Below are 18,855 nucleotides of genomic sequence, written 5' to 3' on the forward strand. Positions count from 1 at the left end.
ACTTGCATACACACTGCATCTCCCCTTCGCCCCATACCCTTGCAAGAAGTCATTGTAGTTGTTAATTTAATGAGAGCGGGAGTAATATGTACAGACATACATACATATATATGTATATATGTGAATGAACACTTATTTGATGCTGGAGCATATAAACAAACAAATTGGGCATAAAGAAACGTTTTTGATTTGCAAGGAAATTTAAATACCTATACCACAAACTAGCAAACATTACAGGTACTTTAATTTAGTTTTTAATTTGGGGAAAGGATTTATGTTAGTTCACAATCACAAGCTTTTTGGTTTGCAACGTACGCCACAACGTGTATGCATTTGAATGAATTTGATTTCTACAGTTTGGAGGAATAAAGATGCCTCTAAAAAACCCTTTAAATTGGTTTCGCCCTTTTGCTATTGCTGTTTGACTTGAAATTCTTTTCGCGCCCGTTAAGATAAAAGCCAAAGACATAGCTTGAGAGGAAGCAAAAACTACACGACGACCACGATTTTAATCATACTTCTGTCTACACTTTATTAACTATTGCGAGCGATATTGCACTTTTAATTCACTTGTTTTTTTTTGTGGTTTTACACATATTTTCTGTATTTTGCTTTTTTCAGCACAATTTGCAAATCATTACCGTATGCGCGAATGGTTAAAAAATAACTAAAGTGTCCGTTAGCCAAGGGCGCTCTGAGAGGCACAGAGTTACGAAATTGAAAAGTATAACACCCTCCACCTCCCCGCACCCGCTACAACACTATGAAGTAAAAACTATAACAAGGAGAAAGAGAGAGAGTGAGAGAAATGTTTTGATGACCGTTATATGTATAGGCAGATGAACTCAATTGTTGTTGGAGTACATAAGAAGCAAGAAGTAATGGAGTTTGTTTATTTTGCTAAAATCTTAAATTTGTGTGCACTTAAAGGGAAGAAGATAATACATTGAAGGAAAACATATTTTCAGATTTTGTTATTATTATATCCTACAGCACCACTGTTTCACATAGTATATTTGAGTACATTTCCAAAGATGAAAATACCGATAGTCAATTTAGGCTAGTCTTCAGCACTGTTTTATGATTATTCCAAGTTTTAGAATTTACATTTGGCTAAGAACTGGGGCCGAATTACCGCATGCGTGATCGAGTGCGCTTTCGTATCGAATGAAATTTTAATTCGTATATTAAATGTGAGTTATACCACTTGTATATACATTTCTATGTCAAAGTTTTTGTAGATAAACATCGATTTGAACATTCGTGTTTTTAAAAATTCCCATCCAATAAAAAGATACATAATTCACAATAGAGAGATTTCGAACGATTTTAATCGTTCATGAATGCGGTAAATCTGCCGCTGTTTCAGAATCTAAAACACATCTTAATCAAAGCAAGTCATTCACAATAGTCAAACGAATCTAAGCAATTGCAAACCCTATTTAAAGTCATTTTTATTTTTTCTAATCAAAAAAAATTCAACAATTTAAAAATAAATTTTCTACACAATTTTTTCGTTTTATAAAATTTTACAAATATGCTGTCTTTGAAAAAGACTGTTTCGGATAAGCATCGCGTTATAGTCCAATTGAATAAATCTGGCTCCCATAATGCCTCTCATTCTAAGCTGACGCTGGTGCAGATTCGAGCTACACCTGAAATTACCGATTCATGCATAGCTCTGGACTACAATACGCTACAGGTTAACAAGAAATCATCAACTACGAAAATTCTCCATTTGCCTTCGCCCAAGGAGACGTTGAAATTTGATTGTGTGGCCAATGGATTCGATGCCAATACCAAATCCGAAATGTCCTTGATGATAGATCAACTGCTATTGAATCATCGTAATTGCTGCATGATTCGATGCGTAGCCGTCCTCGAATCATCTGCAGCCGTTCTCAACCATTTATTGGTCTGTGAGGTGGATAAGCGATTACAAATGGCCCAACTGACCCTACGTAGTGTTGAATGTGAATATTTTGATATACGCAAATTTGATATTGTCAATTTGCTAGGGGGAAGACACCATAAGTCCCAGAAATTTCTCAGCACCATGGACTTGCAGCGGTGGTTGAAGGGAGAATATCAACAATTGGTAGCCAAATGCCAGGGTCACGAATGTCTGGACTTTGTCTTTACCTTTAGCGAAAAGCGAGGCGTTATGCATCAGGTGAAATTCTCTTACATGCGACTGATCGCTGCAAAATTGGATTCCCAAGACAAGCTGGTACTGCGCCAAAGTTTGGAGGATATTACAATACGTCCAAGAGGCATACAATCATCAATGTTGCTCGATACACTAAGAGATTATTTACTGCCGCATCACGAAATGCAAATTTGGATGTTTTTCGAAGTCCCTGTGCAACACAGACCCACAAATAGTGGAGGCGATGATATCATGATTGACATGCTGAAATTTGCCAAAGCAGCTTATGCTGGTTTCCATGCATACAGCGCTGGCAAAAATGGGGAAAGTTGTTGTGACAATTAATTTTTATAAATTGGAGAAAATTTAAGACAAAATATAAATTAACTAAGTTCAAAATTACATCTGCAGGGTGTTAAGCCCTTAGGTTTTGGATTAAAATCATATTTAAAACTCTAACGAACTGTTTTTCAAAAAAAAACATTTTGAAAAAAAAAAAACTTTCAACAAAATTTTATAGAAATCTCAGTTTTGTTTTGGAGAAAATTGTGTTTAACCAAATCAATTAAGTAAACCACTCGACCGTTGACAACATTGAAGCATTAGATTTGTTGGCGTACTTTTCCACTAAAAATAATAGCCTTTACTCTAATTTGCTTTTTATTTGAATTAAACAGCTGCTTTTCATACAACAGCTGTGAGATTCTGCAAATTTCTGCTGATAAAAAAAAATCTCCAGTAGAAATTTACAAGCTCTCAGTTGCCGAACTTTCAAAATTTTGCTCGCTCTCGCGAACTCTCCCGTTCTCTTCTGCTGCCAAATAAAGAACGCGAACGACTTCCAGTAACAATTTGTGCAAATTTGCACACATTTTTAAGTACACGAACACATTTATTCTTGCCACCTATTTTAATTGTAGAAATTGTCTAAATATTTTAGTCAATTAATACTCACCAAGTTTCTAATTTACTTCTGGTTTGCACCTATTTTTGTCTGCCTATTTTTTCACTTCCACACATCTCCACAAACCACTTGTCCGTTGACAACATCAAAAATCTCCTTTGGCCCACTGTTCTCTTTCAAAAATGTTAACTAACAGACCTATCGTTGCTCTCTAACATTCATCTCGTTTTAAATCCCGTAAAAATGAAAATAATTCGCCCAGTGGAGAAAACACATACTAGTAAACACTAACACACTCTTGCAATGCAAATCATTTTTTCGATTCCTTTATTTGCTTATACATAACACATTTAATTCACAATAGACACTTGTTGATAGCTTATTTTCACTACATTTGACTTCAATTTCAACATTTAACAAGATCATAAGGTTATGGTTGAAAAATATACGAGGCATCTTCTAAAAAATGATTAGTACAACCAAATTTTGTAGTTGTCGCGAAAATACATTTTCGGTGCACATACTACCTGTATTCACTTAATGTTTTCCAATGTTTCTATCATTTTTTATATTTTATAAAATCCTTTTGTGGTTATTTTTTGGTATTGCTCGAACAATTTGCTAATGAACTCGCGAATGGTTAGAAAATTTCGTTAGAGGGCCACACGCATACCCACATAAACTGCATTACCCCCTCCCCAAGCGCATCATTAACATATTGAATGAACAATGAGAGCAAGAGTAACTTTTTGATGACTTTTATCTGCACATATATGTATGTATGCAGATTTACTCAAGTGCTGTTGTTGGAGCATATAATAATTCCTTTCAAATTAACGGATATTCTAGAAACGTTTTGTATAACTATCCGTTTAGTTTAGTCGCAACCGGTTCAGACACAGTGCCGTAATACTATATGCACAATGACTTAAAACAGGGTTGCTTAATACAAATCAGCTGTTGCATAAAATGCAAGCGGCTGGTACCATTCGCCCACTGTCTGATTTTTTTTGGCTAAAGTTTCATTACCGGAAAATAATTAATTCAATAAAAATAAAACAAACACTTTACAATAATAGAAAACAATATAAAGTAGATCCATAGGATTCCCAAAGTGCACAGAATATGAATATTGGGAAAAAGATTAGCAAGGGCAACAGCTGTCGATTAAAGTCTAGGCGGCCTCAATATTTGGACTAAAATAAACAAGTAGAAAAATAAAAAGGATAATATTTGCGATTTTACTGGTTCATATTGTGGCAGCAACTGAATTCCCTTCATAAAGGATTGCTAAAAATGGCCAAGGAATCATTTCGTGAGAGGCAAATGCAGGAATTGGAGGTCATTAAGGTATGTATGTTCTTTACATTTTTGTTACCTATTTTTAAGACAAATTGTGAATGAATTCATGCAAAGTTATTTTTATTGTTTTCGTTAAATTAATACGCAATTTCTCTTCTTTTGCTCACGCGCCGGTTTCAGTCAATATTTGGCAATGAAGTGGAAGACTTACGTCCCTACGACAACAATGCAACCCCTTCGCAATGGAAACCTACAGACATTAGAATCATGTTGACACCCCTGAGAGACTCCTCCAATGGCCAACCGGAGGCATACGTGCGAACGAAGCTTCATGTGGTCTGCCCATCGAAATATCCAAAATTGTGAGTAGTGTTATTTGTTGTTTGTTTTTGTTTGTCTATGGGTAGAATAACGTGCTAATATGCACGTACATATATACAAACATACACGTACGTATATATATTTATAAACAACCAAGCAAAACGCTGCTTACGTTTTGGCTGAAATGCAAAAGGCCATTCGTAACAGAATTTATTTTTGAAAGAAAAATAATGTAGCTTTTTTGTTGAAGGCGCAAAGAATTATTGTATATCAAAAAAGTGGCAGTCTATATATTTTACAAAAACAAGTACCAACATCAATCATATCAATCTCAAATCTTCTATAGGAGTCGTTTTGGGTAGGGGTATATAGTCAGTGCAAATTTTCTACCGAACATCGTATTCCTTATTGGGAAAGACTTCTATCACATCGATGAGTTCTGTCATATTCCAGCGTTAGGTACCCTCATTTACTGCCTTGCCCTAACGGCGTTTCGCTGAGCGGCACAACCTTAGAGAAATTTGTACATAGCTAAAGGTATTATCCAAATTGAATCAAAAGCTAGCAGGACGACTATTTGAGTCGCATGTCAACACGGTCAGTTCAGGTAACATCGGGATCAAATTTTATAACTTGTACTAGAGATTGCCAACCTGTATGCCCCACTGGTTATGGATCTGATATTGCAACGTTGTACGTGCGCAAAAACCTCGTAACAACTCAGCATGCCAAATGTCGGATGTTCCACACGTGTGAACAATCTTAGTGCTGATTTCGTAACAATTTTTGTTCGACTTGACTGAGGGATATTTGCAACCATTTCTCTACATTAAAAGATATATTTTTATAACCTCCACCATAGGATGGGGGTATACTAATTTCGTCATTCTGTTTGTAACACCTCGAAATATTCGTCTAAGACCCCATAAAGTATATATATTCTTGAATGTCATGACATTCTAAGTCGATCTAGCCATGTCCGTCCGTCTGTCTGTCGAAAGCACGCAAACGACGGAGTAAAGCTAGGCGATTGAAATTTTACACAAATACTTTTTATTAGCGTAGGTCAGTTGGGAATGTAAATGGGCCAAACGGGCCATATTTTGATATAGCTGCCATATAAACCGATCTTGGGTCTTGACTTCTTCAGCTTTTAGAGGGCTCAATTGTCGTACGATTTGACGTGGTGTTTTGGTATTACTTCCGATAACTGTGCTAAGTGTAGTTCAAATCGGTTCATATCCTGGTATAGCTGCCATATAAACCGATCTTGGATCTTGACTTCTTGAGCCGCTAGAGGTCGCAACTATCATCCGATTTGGCTGGTATTTTGCATGAGATGTTTTGTTGTGACTTTCATCAACTGTGCTTTGTATGGCGCAAATCGGTACATAACCTGATATAGCTGGCATATAAACCGATCTGCGATCTTGACTTCTTGAGCCTCTAGAGGGCGCAATTCTCATCCGATTTGGCAGAAATTTTGTACAACCGCTTTTCGCATGACCAAAAACATACGTGTCCAATATGAACTCGACAAATACTATCCAAGGTGAAGAGTATTTAAGATTCGACCCGGCCGAACTTAACACGCTCTTACTTATTATTTTATTTTGTTTGCCTATTCATATTTCTCTCCTGCTTGTCTTTTTGCTTTTTCAAGAATTCTTTACGAAGATTTGGCAAAAAAAATTTCCTTTTCCGAATTTCCCAAGGTTTTTCTTTAGATTTCTTTCGGTTCTCTCCGTTCGTTTCGGTTTCTCTCCGAAACTTTGACGCTTCGTTCTGATTTTGGATCCGTTCATTACGATTTCGGATTCCGATGTCGGATTTAGCATCCGAAATTGGTACAGATTTCGTTCCGATTTCGTACCGATTGGTTTGCTGGGTATGAAAGGCGTCCATGCTCTTTGTGAACTCTGGCAAACCTTGGGTCGACCAGAGAGGCACAGCGTCGGCTAAACTGATAGACGACTGGAGCATAAACGATGATGATAGAATAGAAGGTAATCTGAGCCAATTCGTCTGACATTATGATTATTATTACGTGCAGGCCTGATAAACTTATTTGAATGGCGAATAATGATGATCATCGCTTCAGACCACTTGACTGAATATGTTCATAGTCTCTGAACGCGGAACATACATACATCAATCAGACAAAAGTCATACATCATGCTTCGGAGACTGTATCTAGAATGCTTTTCAACGCAAACAACTATCTTTTAATTTTTGGAATTCATAGAAGATTTTTCATTCAATCAACACGTAAGCAGTTATACGCTCCATGCCGGCCGGTGAATGTAGTCCTTGGAGAACGACCGCCTCCCATTGCATCTGAAGAAATTGACCTCACCCGGCAAACCAGAATAGTTCTGGCTCAATAACGTTTCGGCAGATGCAGGCGCCTCAACTCCTACAGACCAAGGATTGATGCCGACGTGCAAGATGTATATTCCGATTGTAACCAGGGAGCGCACGATACACGTCACATGTTTAACTGCTCAGCCAGACCCACGCGACTCAGACCCAGATCCCTGTGGACGCACCCCATCTCAGTCGCAGAGTTCCTGGGTCTTGACATTTAACAGAATCAAGCAAACGAAAGATAGAACACAACCCGGTCGAATATCTGCCATGAGACCAAATATCCCGGCCGAAACCTAGGAAGCCGCAGCTTAGGTTCAGATATCAGTAAGATGTGATCGTCGGTCAAAACTCTCACCGTGGAAGACAATTCAATTCAGATACCATAATCGAAACCGTGTCCCTGCCAATTTGGCATACAGTTGTCTTGAGGAAGGCGATGCTAGGCTACAGTCTACAGATTGCAGATAGTGGAATGCTTCAAACAACTAAAAATGCAGTCGCGGACAATCACCGGTATTGAGTTTCAGTGAGATGCTTAGCGACACCGGCTCTTGCTTAAATACTGAGTGCCTATGATGCTTGATAAGACAAAGCGAGGTATTGGGGCGTTCAAATAACCAATGGCCATCATGTTCCCGCGTCGATTTGTCCCATAGAATGAAACGAGCTTGTTCGCCTATAGGAGCTTGGCAAGGATCGCTATCTCCACACGCAAATTTGTGGCTATAACAACAACAACAAGGCCTTTTAAAGCTTAAACCCCGTTTACACTGCTCTTTAGATCCGGATTTAATGGCTCGATCATCTGTTTCCACTTCCGAATTTAATGAGCAGTGTTAACGGGGATTTAGCGATGATACATTTGGTTACGTAGGAGTAAAGTACCTAGCGGTAATCCTTAATCTCTCCACCTGATGTGTGGAAACGGTGACAGGTGGTGCCGTTCTTTAGCCATAGAAGCCTGCAGGGCAAGGATAGTCTCTACTATGCCCAATCACTTAAACACTTGAGACCCATCTTGACTTCGTCTTTACATCCAGCATACCACCAACACAGGTTTCATAAAACCATATCGGGCTCTATCAGAAAAAGAGGAAAAGAGCTCGCAAACGGACTGACTTAAGAAAAGACCATGTGAACGAAATCTTCTCGGGTCTTAACAACATATGATTCATTTGGTTCATCACCCCACACTCTTCAATGACTCCATTAAGTCCGAGTCTGACCTCTCTAACCAGACGAGGTGCATTGTGTAGTGCTATATGTGGTCGACAGTCATTCCTAGAGGGTTTGAGAAATTTGCCCCTGTTCCTTAATCGAGTGTTCATGGGCAAATTTACAATTTTTGCACGCCAAACGCGTGTCCTTCAACCAAACCAGATTTTTAAAGCGGTTAATTGGGAAAAAAGAACAATCCAACTTTTCCTAGGACATTGCTATCTTACACTTTTCTTGTGTCTTTGTGCCTTGTGATGTGTTTACACTTAAAATAAACAGCTGCGTCTTCTGTGTAAGCCAAAGCTTTCGTTAGATCGTAGACAAATCTGGTGGCACTGTAGGCTGTGACGTGCGGCCACGTGTTTCATGCTACGGAGTCAGTGAATCCTCTCCTGTGCGAACTTTTTTCTAGGATGGACATATTTTACAATGATCGAGCGAACGAGGGGTGGGCTGGCCAAATATGTTACGAAACAGAACGTTACTTATCTTGGGGTTGAAAAAGTATGCCCTCTGACTGCTACTAAGTATCCAGGCTGGTCATTGCGGTCGCTCTGGAAACGGAGAGGCAGATTTTTTGTCCGACAGATCGACCATATTTTTTGGCTTCGGTGTAAGCCAAAGCTTTCGTTAGATCGTAGACGACCTGGTGGCGTTGTAGGCTCTGGCGTGCGGTCATGTGTTTCGTGCTACGGAATCAATGAATCCTCCCCTGTGCGAACTTTTTTCTAAGACGGATGCTTTTTACGATGATCGAGCGAACGAGGGATGGGCTGGTGTTATGGGTTGCTGGGAGGCAATTTCCCTGTGTCCAAATATGTTACTAAACACGGCGTTACCTATCTTGGGGTTGAGAAAGAATGACCCCTGACTGCTACTAAGTGTCCTGGATGGTCATTGCGGTCGCTCTAGACACGGAGAGGCAGAGACGTTCGACCATCCCAGTCCCTGTCCGGTAATTGGGTGAAGACGCAGAATAACAGGTGAATAACCCCATTCGTGACTGCATTTCCACCAGGTGCCTTATCCTCACGTTATTCTGGAGATTTGTACAATCCTGAATTGACTGATTGGACAATGCTCTCACCGGTTTTTGTTGTTGTTGTAGCAGTGTGCTATACACTGAGGCGGCAGCCCTTGCCGATGAAAGACTTCATCGGGTCAATCCGGTACGTACAACTGGCTGCCATGGGATTGTGCTTTCACCGATGAGAGTTTCTTGGTCACAATTTTCTATCATTTTGCAGCTTTCCAACTTAGTTTGATTTTTATCCATCTCTGCTTTTCTTTAGCTTATCTTCTCTAGGAAACCCTACCCAAGTCAAGAATCGATATGTTCTCTAATGTTTTGTTTCTTTTTGCAGAGCACCTAAAGTCACCCTGGAAGAGTCAAAGGGTATATCCGATCAACTCATAGAAGAATTACTACAACAGCTACAAGAACAATCGCAGGAATTACGTGGTGAAGTTATGATCTACGAATTGGCCCAAACGGTTCAAGCATTTCTGCTTAAACATAATAAACCACCACGTGGCTCCTTCTATGATGAGATGTTGCAACAAAAACAACAAAGAGAACAAGAATTACTCGATATGAAAAAACAACGTGAAACCCAAGAACGCCAAAATCTACTCGAAGAGGTTGAGAGGCGCAAAGAAATGTTCAAATCCGAAGCCAAACGTCGTGAACCACGTCGCAGCATGAGTGAATCAAATCATCGTCATCCCAGTTCTTCCGAAAGCTCTGAGAGTTCATCTCCCTATTATAGGGGGCAAATGTATCCCATAAAATGTATGGAACATCATAATAGTGAAACTTTATATTTCCACAAAGTGGGACGTCAAATTAAGCGGGGCTGTTGTCTGGGCCACTCGCAAAAAGGTTGCATAGCCTATACCGGCATAGACATAGATACGGGTCAATTGGTTTACATCACCGAATGGAATATAAAATATTCCCAAATTGAACAACATTGTGGCGGTGGCAAATGCCTATTTACACCCGAACCAAAATGTTCGGGAAGCCACCGTGTGGACGATATCATGGCATCAATCGAAAAGCAAGTTAGCACTTTATCGCAACTGCATCATAAGAATCTCATACAATACGAATGTGTGCTGTGTATTAAACGTAAAGAGGGTCTACTGGTTTATCTGGTGCAGGATTTTGTCTTTGGCACAAGTGTTTTCAGTATATCCTCGGCCTTGGGCTGGAGCATGGATGGTGTTAAGAGTGTGGCCAAAGGTGTTTTGGAAGCTTTGGTTTTTCTTCACAATAAAGGGGTGTCGCACAGCCACCTCTTGGATACGACCGTTTTTATGGACAACAGTGGTATGATAAGAATAACGGATTTCTCCATTGTCACCAATCTGCTAGAGTTAATTGGAGGTTCGGGACAAAGATCAACTCAAGGAGATTTACCAGCGCTGGGAACATTGGTGGATAGTTTAATGAGTACCCATACCTTGGAGATGAGAGATTTTGTGGAAAAGTAAGTTAATTGCATGGTACATTGAGTTATATCTGCTGGTCTTATGTCGAAATAAAATTCGCGGAAATTCCACAATGGTGGGTATGCAAATATTGATCAGGTCAAATGGTCAGATCAAGTTTTTTAATGGCAGCTTTATCAATTCCCTATAGCGCAGTGGTTTGCTAATATTTCCTTTTATAATCTTTGCTTTTCTCATTTACTTTTCGCTCTTTTTTTGCAGGTGCAATTCGGATCGTACTCTGTCTGCCTCTGAACTTTTGGAACATCCATTTCTACGATGTTCCTTGCTCACCGCGGATGAAAGAGAAAATCAACACATAACCATGGCTCTGACCACTCACAGAACACTGGGTGGTGCTATGAAACCCTCCATGGCTGTGGCCCCATTAAACCTTAAGCAACGTCAAGGCGCCGGACAAGCTCCAACAACACCTCAAACAATAGCACCCTTTAGTATTCCCTCCTTACCCTCTTCGCAGTCCCGTTTACGCACCGAATTTGAAGTTCTTATGTATTTGGGTAAAGGTGCCTTTGGCGATGTCCTGAAAGTTCGAAATATTCTAGATAATCGGGAATATGCCATTAAACGTATACCCCTACCGGCACGCAGTAAGCAGCTGTACAAAAAGATGACCCGTGAAGTGGAGCTATTGTCACGTTTGAATCATGAAAATGTGGTGCGCTACTTTAACAGTTGGATAGAGAGTGTCAATGATGAGGATATGGAGGAAATGGATAAAATGATATCGGGCGACTGGTCAATGAGTATGGAAAGTATTAAACCTCCCAAATCGCCACAGGTTGATTTAAATGTTACCACCACGGAGACGGATTCCTCTAGCTTATGGAATGGCTATATACCTCATATGGATGATTCCGATTCGGATGGCATAGAATTTGTCGACTCGAATGGTGAGGTGGCGGTGTACAATGACAACGATGATGATGACGACGATGAAGTGGATTCGGAGCTGTGCAAGGCCATGTCCCCTAAACCTTTAATGCAAATAATGTACATACAAATGGAATTCTGCGAGAAATGCACCCTGCGCACCGCCATTGATGATAATCTCTACGAGCAGACCGAACGTCTTTGGAGGCTATTTAGGGAAATCGCCGAAGGTCTATCCCATATACATCAGCAGGGCATTATCCATCGGGACTTGAAGCCGGTGAATATTTTCCTGGACTCCCATGATCAAATAAAGATAGGAGATTTTGGCTTGGCCACCACCAGTTTCTTGGCCTTGCAATCACATCAAGAGCAGAGTAGCCAGCAAACCCAAAACTCTCACAATATAACATCCACGGAAGATGGTACAGGGACGGGAAAGGTGGGTACTACACTGTATGTGGCACCTGAGCTGACGGGAAATGCTTCCAAATCGACATATAGCCAAAAGGTGGATATGTATACCTTGGGAATTATACTCTTCGAAATGTGCCATTGTCCTTTTTCCACAGGCATGGAAAGAGCCGAGACCATAATCAATTTAAGAAGTCCTGCCATTGTTATACCCGAGTATATGTTGCAAAATTCAAAGAATGAAAAGACTATAAAGGTAAGCACATTTTCCATAAGAGTGAGTTATATCAGTTATAGTTTAACATTACTTTTGCAGCTTGTACGCTGGCTTTTAAATCATGATCCCTCCCAAAGACCAACGGCGGAAGAACTTTTGGCTTCTGATCTGCTGCCGCCCGCTCAGCTGGAGGCAAGTGAGTTGCAGGAGATGCTAAAGAATGCCCTGGCCAATCCCCAAAGCAAGGCTTACAAACACATAGTGGCAAGATGTCTTCAACAGGAAAGTGATGAAATTTTGGAGCATACCTATCACCTGGGTGGGAGTCGTGCCATGAAATCCTGGAATACCCCCATAGTGCTGGATAGTTTGGTAACCCTGAGTCCCCTAATTGAATTTGTTAAGGGCAAAGTGGTGGCCTTGTTTAGGAAACACGGTGCCATTGAGGTGGACACGCCGCTTATGTCGCCTCTCACGAAACATACCAACCATTGGGTGAATCCTGTAAAGCTTATGACCCATTCGGGCTGTGTTGTGGTCTTACCCAGTGATTTGCGCACTGAATTTGCCCGCCATATTGCCATGAGTGGGGTGAATATGATACGACGTTATTGTGTGGATCGTGTTTATCGTGAGGAGAAGGTCTTCAACTTTCATCCCAAGCAGAATTATGAATGTGCTTTCGATATCATATCTCCCCATTCGGCCAGCCATTTGGTGGATGCCGAACTTTTATCTTTGGCCTACGAGATTGCTGCGGAAATACCTAATCCGAGAGAGAAAAATATCATGATACGCATGAACCACACAAATCTGTTGAAAGCCATTCTGCTGTACTGCAATGTGCCCAAAGCCATGTATGGCGATTTATTCGGCAGCATATTGGATTTTATTGAAGGTCGCATATCCAAATTCCAGTTTCATTCTATTGTCAATGCCATCATGGAGAAATCTAGAACTTCGGCGTCAGCTGTACTAGATCTTTTATTGGCCAACTTCCATATGAGCGGCAAGAATAGTGCCGATGATTCCTCTCTAAGATCTTTGGTGCGAGGTAAGGGCGAGGCGGCTTCTTTGGCCAAAGGAGCTTTGCGAGAAATGGAATCCATAGTTCTGCTGGCTCAAAGCCTGGGAGTCAAGTGTCCCATACACATTTTTGCCGGCCTGCCTATAAGCTATGAAAGAGCTTCAACGGGAGGTGTGGTTTGGCAAATGATTGCCGATGTTAAGCCCAACAGAACCTCTCGCCCCTCTGTGCTGGCGGTAGGAGAGCGCTACGACAGCATGCTAATGGATTTCCAAAAGCAAGCCCAAGGTTTTAATCCCAATATACCGAATCGAGGCATTAGTGGTGCTGGTTTATCTTTTTCTCTGGACAAGCTGGTGGCAGCCATGATGGGTTTTGAGGATTCACAAAAGTGTCGCACCATAGATGTGGGTGTATGTGTGTCAGGTTCAAGGCCTCCCCTGAAAGATGTCACCTACATTATGCGCCTACTCTGGTCAGCCGGTATACGTTGCAGCTTTATAGAATCGGTGACTTCTAGTGGTGATGAGTCCCAAGATTTGGCCAAGCTAGGAGCTACGCATGTTATTCTAGTGGCTGAAAATGGGGCTTTGCGCATACGTTCTTGGGAAAAGGAGCGTTTTCAGGAACGCCATGTCACCCGCTCTGAATTGGCGGATTTTATACAAAAAATTCCTGCAAGATGTGATATCAACTACAGCACCAGCCATGAATATGCCACACAACAGCCAAATGCTGGTGGCGGAGGCATAGGAGGCGGCGGGGGTGGAGGCAGCGGCGGTGGCGGCAACAGTTATGGAGGACGAGGCGATAATGCTTTGAGCACTTCTGCCTCGGGTACAAATGTTAAAAATCTAATAAGTTCCATTAGTTTAAGCAACCTGCCAAATATACAGGTCATATTTTCACTGACCCATGACAAAATGTCGGCCAATTATCGCAGAAGATTGGAGAATCAAGTAAGTTTTTTGGGAAAGTGTCATCACGAAGAGGAAACTTAATGATAATCTTCTTTTTCTTTTTGCAGGTAACTCAACAAATGTCATCTACTTTGGCACAATTTGCCAAAAGCGAAAGTATAGCAGTACTGGTGGTCGAATTATCCCCCTGTACCTTAAATGCCATTGTTGCAGCTATTAATCCCAGAGCCATTGATCATAAAGAGACTGAACAGGAAATCAATTGTGTTGTCGATAGGTGGGTGTGGATGATAGAAGATTTACGATGAATGTTTTTATTGCTTATTATTTCCTTTTTTTCAATACAGGTTCCCCAAAAATCGTCGCTATATTTCGGAAATATACGAAGAAATCATAGATTATATTAACGATGCGAAAACAACCATAGTTGCCTTATATAGCATAACGGATTCATACTATCGTGTAATAATCTAAAGAAAGTGTGTGTAAGAGAGAAAGAGAGAGATAGGAGTGGAAACGTATCATTGTGAGGTTGTATACTAGAAAATTATGAAATGATTCCAGGCATTATATGCTGTACAAAACTCCATTTTCCAAGAGAGTAACAGGGAGTACTGCTGAAGAGACCATATCACAGGGTTATTTTTTCCAATGAAATGGTAATGTAAGGACAGTCGACTGCAAAAGCAAAACTTGAATTAAAAACTCAAACAAACCTATAAATGAATAAAGTCTTGGCCTACCAAGCTTCCAAAGGAGAATCTAAGCACTTTATGGAATGCACCTTCTAGTACACAGATTGGTGTCCCAATATAGGCAAAGTGGTATTCAAATCAAATGAATCTGAGAGTGTATTGTTAAGTGGACCAAGGATGGAGCTATGAGGTATGTTTAAGTAAAATTTAAATGTAACAACAAACTCTGTAAGATGGGCTAGGATAGATTTTTATACCCACTACTTTACACTGGTAAGACCTTTCGTCCAACCATATGTCGAAACCACGCCCGTTTTGATCCCCAGTTATTTACCGATTTGACTGAAGTTTTGTATGTGAAGTTCACCCATGATCTCTGATCCATAAAAAGATGTAGCACCAATACAAACAGTTCCCCCAAATATATGTCATGAGTTTATAGAATTCAAATTTGCTCATGAACATTCCACTAAAGTACAAGGGCAAACTTCTCAGTTTATAGCAGTCTCAATTTTTTTCATTTAGCTTCATTTACCAATGCATTGTCCACAACTAATGGGGTCTAGATGGTATCCTGAATAGATATAGCCGCATTATAAGCTGATCTCTCAAATTGACTTTTTAGTTCTTTATTTAGGTCGGTTGGGTTTGTAAATGGGCCAAATCGGTCCATGTTTTAATATAGCCGCCTTAAAAACCGATCTTGGGTCTTGACTTCTTGAGCCTCTAGAGGGCGGAATTCTTGTCCGATTTGACTGAAATTTTGCAGGTGCTGTTTTGGTATCACTTCCAACAACTGTACTATGTATGGTTCAAATAGGTCCATGTTTTGGTATAGCTGCTATATAAACTGATCTTGGGTCTTGACTTATTAAGCCTCTAGAGGGCGCAATTCTCGTCCGCTTTGACTGAAATTTTGCATGAGGTCCTTTGTTATGACTTCCAATAACTGTACTAAGTATGGTTCAAATTGGTCCATGTTTTGATATAGCTGCCATATAAACTGATCTGGGGTCTTAACTTCTTGAGTCTCTAGAGGGCGCAATTCTCGTCCGATGTGACTGAAATTTTGCATGAGGTGTTTTGTTATGACTTCCAACAACTGCGTTAATTAGGATTCAAATCGGTCCATGTTTTGATATAGCTGCTATATAAACTGATCTTGGGTCTTGACTTCTTGAGCCTCTAGAGGGCGCAATTCTCGTCCGATGTGACTGAAATTTTGCATGAGGTGTTTTGTTATGACTTCCAACAACTGCGTTAATTAGGATTCAAATCGGTCCATGTTTTGATATAGCTGCTATATAAACTGATCTTGGGTCTTGACTTCTTGAGCCTCTAGAGGGCGCAATTCTCGTCCGATGTGACTGAAATTTTGCATGAGGTGTTTTGTTATGACTTCCAACAACTGTGTTAAGTAGGGTTCAAATCGGTCCATGTTTTGATATAGCTGCCATATAAACTGATCTTGGGTCTTGACTTCTTGAACCTCTAGAGGGCACAATTCTCATCCGATTTGACTGAAATTTTGCATGAGGTGTTTTGTATCACTTCCAACAACTGCGTTAAGCAGGGTTCAAATCGGTCCTTGTTTTGATATAGCTGCCATATAAACCAATGTTGGGTCTTGACTTCTTGAGCCTCTAGAGGGCGCAATTCTCGTCCGATTTGACTGAAATTTGGCATGAGGTATTTTTGTTATGACTTCCAATAACTGTGCTAAGTATGGCGCAAATAGGTACACAACCTGATATAGCTTCCATATATACCGATCTGGGATCTAGACTTCTGGAGCCTCTAGAGGGCGCAATTCTCATCCGATTTAGCAGAAATTTTGTACAACGGCTTCTCTCATGACCTTCAACATACGTGTTTAATATGGTTTGCATCGATCAATATCTTGATACAGCTCCCATCACCTATCTCCCGAATTTGCTTCTTGAGCCCCTACAAGGCGCAATTCTTATACGAAAAAACTGAAATATTACATAATGACTTCTACAATGTTCAGCATTCATTTATGGTCCGAATCGGACTAAAACTGGTTTTTAATTGGCTATGACAGAACATTTGGTCTACTAGGTATAGGATAAAGGGATACCAATTGAATGTTCCTTTTACTTATAGTAGAGTACCGATAACATGAAGATAGAACCATATATTGAGAATAAACTCCCTCAGCAATCTTCCCTGGGGTATATAACCACCGTCACACTGATTATAGGTTTTGCTTTGTAAGGATTTTAACTCAGGTGTTGAGGACTAGGTTAGAATGTGCTAACCCATGCACTTTTTTGGAGATCTTATACTTTTTTCGAAATAGGATCTAACTTTTGACCAGGGTGGTGGTTATCTATGACCAGTTTATGAGTGTCAAGGATAGAATTCCGTTTGTCAAAAAACATTTTCAGGCGTGATTTAAGCTCTATTCTTAATCTCACTAATGGTCCCATTTTTCATACAAATTCAATCGAATCTAAAGTTGTAAGAAAACAGTTCTCATATGATCATCAAAAGTCCACTTTTTTATATAACCCCCAAATAAACCAAATTTAACCTAAAAAGTTGAGTTTTTTCCAAATCAAATTTTTAACAATTACTCTATAGATTCCTTTCATCTTTATATTGGAACACCAATCTGCCTGAAAGATCCTGAACTGCGGCTCCAAATTTAGTTTTGGGGTTAAGTGTGTAGGAAGTCAAAAACTTCACAAATGACTGAGTGCTTCCCAAAAAAAAAATCCGAATAAAATCTCATTTTTTCTTATATTTCTTTGTCAAGCCTTTTTAAACTATATATTAAAAACATGAGTTGAGCTGCATTAAGTTTAAGTAGTTGGTACTTTCGTGTCCTATTTCAGGCTTTTTAATCCTACAAAATCTAAAGGTGTGACTAATTAAAGCCCTTTATAAACATTGTACAGAACACTTCATCCTCATACACACTAAAGTTTTCGTAGACTATCAGATTTTCATCCTAATTGAAGTTCCAAAGGTACAAGAGCTTGAAAACATAACATACGATTCCCTTATAGGAATTGCAAATTATGATTTTCTTTTTATGAATTTCTACACAACGTTATTGAAATTAAATTTTACTTAGCAATTGTTTATTTATTGAATTATATCTTGTTTTTCTAACAAATTCACTTCATCAACATGAGGCCAAATAAATGTGTAATTTTTTTTTAAAGAAAATTTATATTCACCTTCCATTAATAAGTTATTTTTATAACTCTTTTTTTGCATTTCACAGATTTGCAAAGCTTTCTCTTTTTTTAAGAATTTTTTATACCTCTGTAAAAATCATAATATAGAAAAAAAACATTTTTATAAAACAAAAAAATAAAAGTTCTCTAACATTCATACAGTTCAAATGTCTTATTCTTTATTGTGTTGGTGATCCTTCTCCCAACCACCGCATGTTCAGTTATTGTAGTGTATTACACTTCGACATTAAGAGAAACAAGCGGCGTTGTAAGTGTTCGATTGCTTATTATTTCTCTTTATTCCAAATCAAAGCTACAAGAACTACTAATGAGAGCTTAATACTAAACATATGTACAAACAGGTGTATGTGTATATGTGTCAATAAGATAAATCATCTAATGACAACAGATATGAGAGAGAGAGAGAGAGAGAGGGAGAGTTAAGATGTTAGAATGTTAAGATTAATGTACAACGTATCAATGTGTATTAGAGTTGTACTCAGCAATTAATATTCCACAGTTGTGTCTACATAACAGTGGTAATCAACGGTGTCCATAAGACAAATGAGCCACAGTCTACACCAGTCTCGTCTTAGCAGGGAGAGGCCAGCGTACACAGAAAAAAATAAAAATCGTTTTCAATCACGAATTTAATTGATACAATTAACATTTTAATTGAAACTGCTTCAATCACGAAAATGATAATATCAATCACCGGTTTT

The 18,855-nt window shown here is 39.5% G+C and overlaps 2 protein-coding genes across 2 annotated transcripts; both read left to right on the forward strand.

Moving 5' to 3' along the window:
- Positions 1-1,457: 1,457 nt before the first annotated feature.
- Positions 1,458-2,754, forward strand: LOC106083631 (uncharacterized). The gene has a single exon (XM_013246776.2). The coding sequence runs from the start codon at positions 1,538-1,540 to the stop codon at positions 2,492-2,494; it is 957 nt and encodes a 318-aa protein (XP_013102230.2). The 5' UTR covers positions 1,458-1,537; the 3' UTR covers positions 2,495-2,754.
- Positions 2,755-4,032: 1,278 nt separating this feature from the next.
- Positions 4,033-15,759, forward strand: LOC106083633 (eIF-2-alpha kinase GCN2). The gene is made up of 7 exons (XM_013246780.2): positions 4,033-4,403; positions 4,536-4,717; positions 9,629-10,756; positions 10,980-12,321; positions 12,382-14,268; positions 14,337-14,506; positions 14,577-15,759. Exons 1-7 carry the CDS (start codon positions 4,350-4,352, stop codon positions 14,701-14,703), a joined length of 4,890 nt encoding a protein of 1,629 aa, XP_013102234.2. The 5' UTR covers positions 4,033-4,349; the 3' UTR covers positions 14,704-15,759.
- Positions 15,760-18,855: the final 3,096 nt, after the last annotated feature.

Source organism: Stomoxys calcitrans, chromosome 2, assembly GCF_963082655.1.
Source record: "Stomoxys calcitrans chromosome 2, idStoCalc2.1, whole genome shotgun sequence".
NCBI classification, from domain to species: domain Eukaryota; kingdom Metazoa; phylum Arthropoda; class Insecta; order Diptera; family Muscidae; genus Stomoxys; species Stomoxys calcitrans.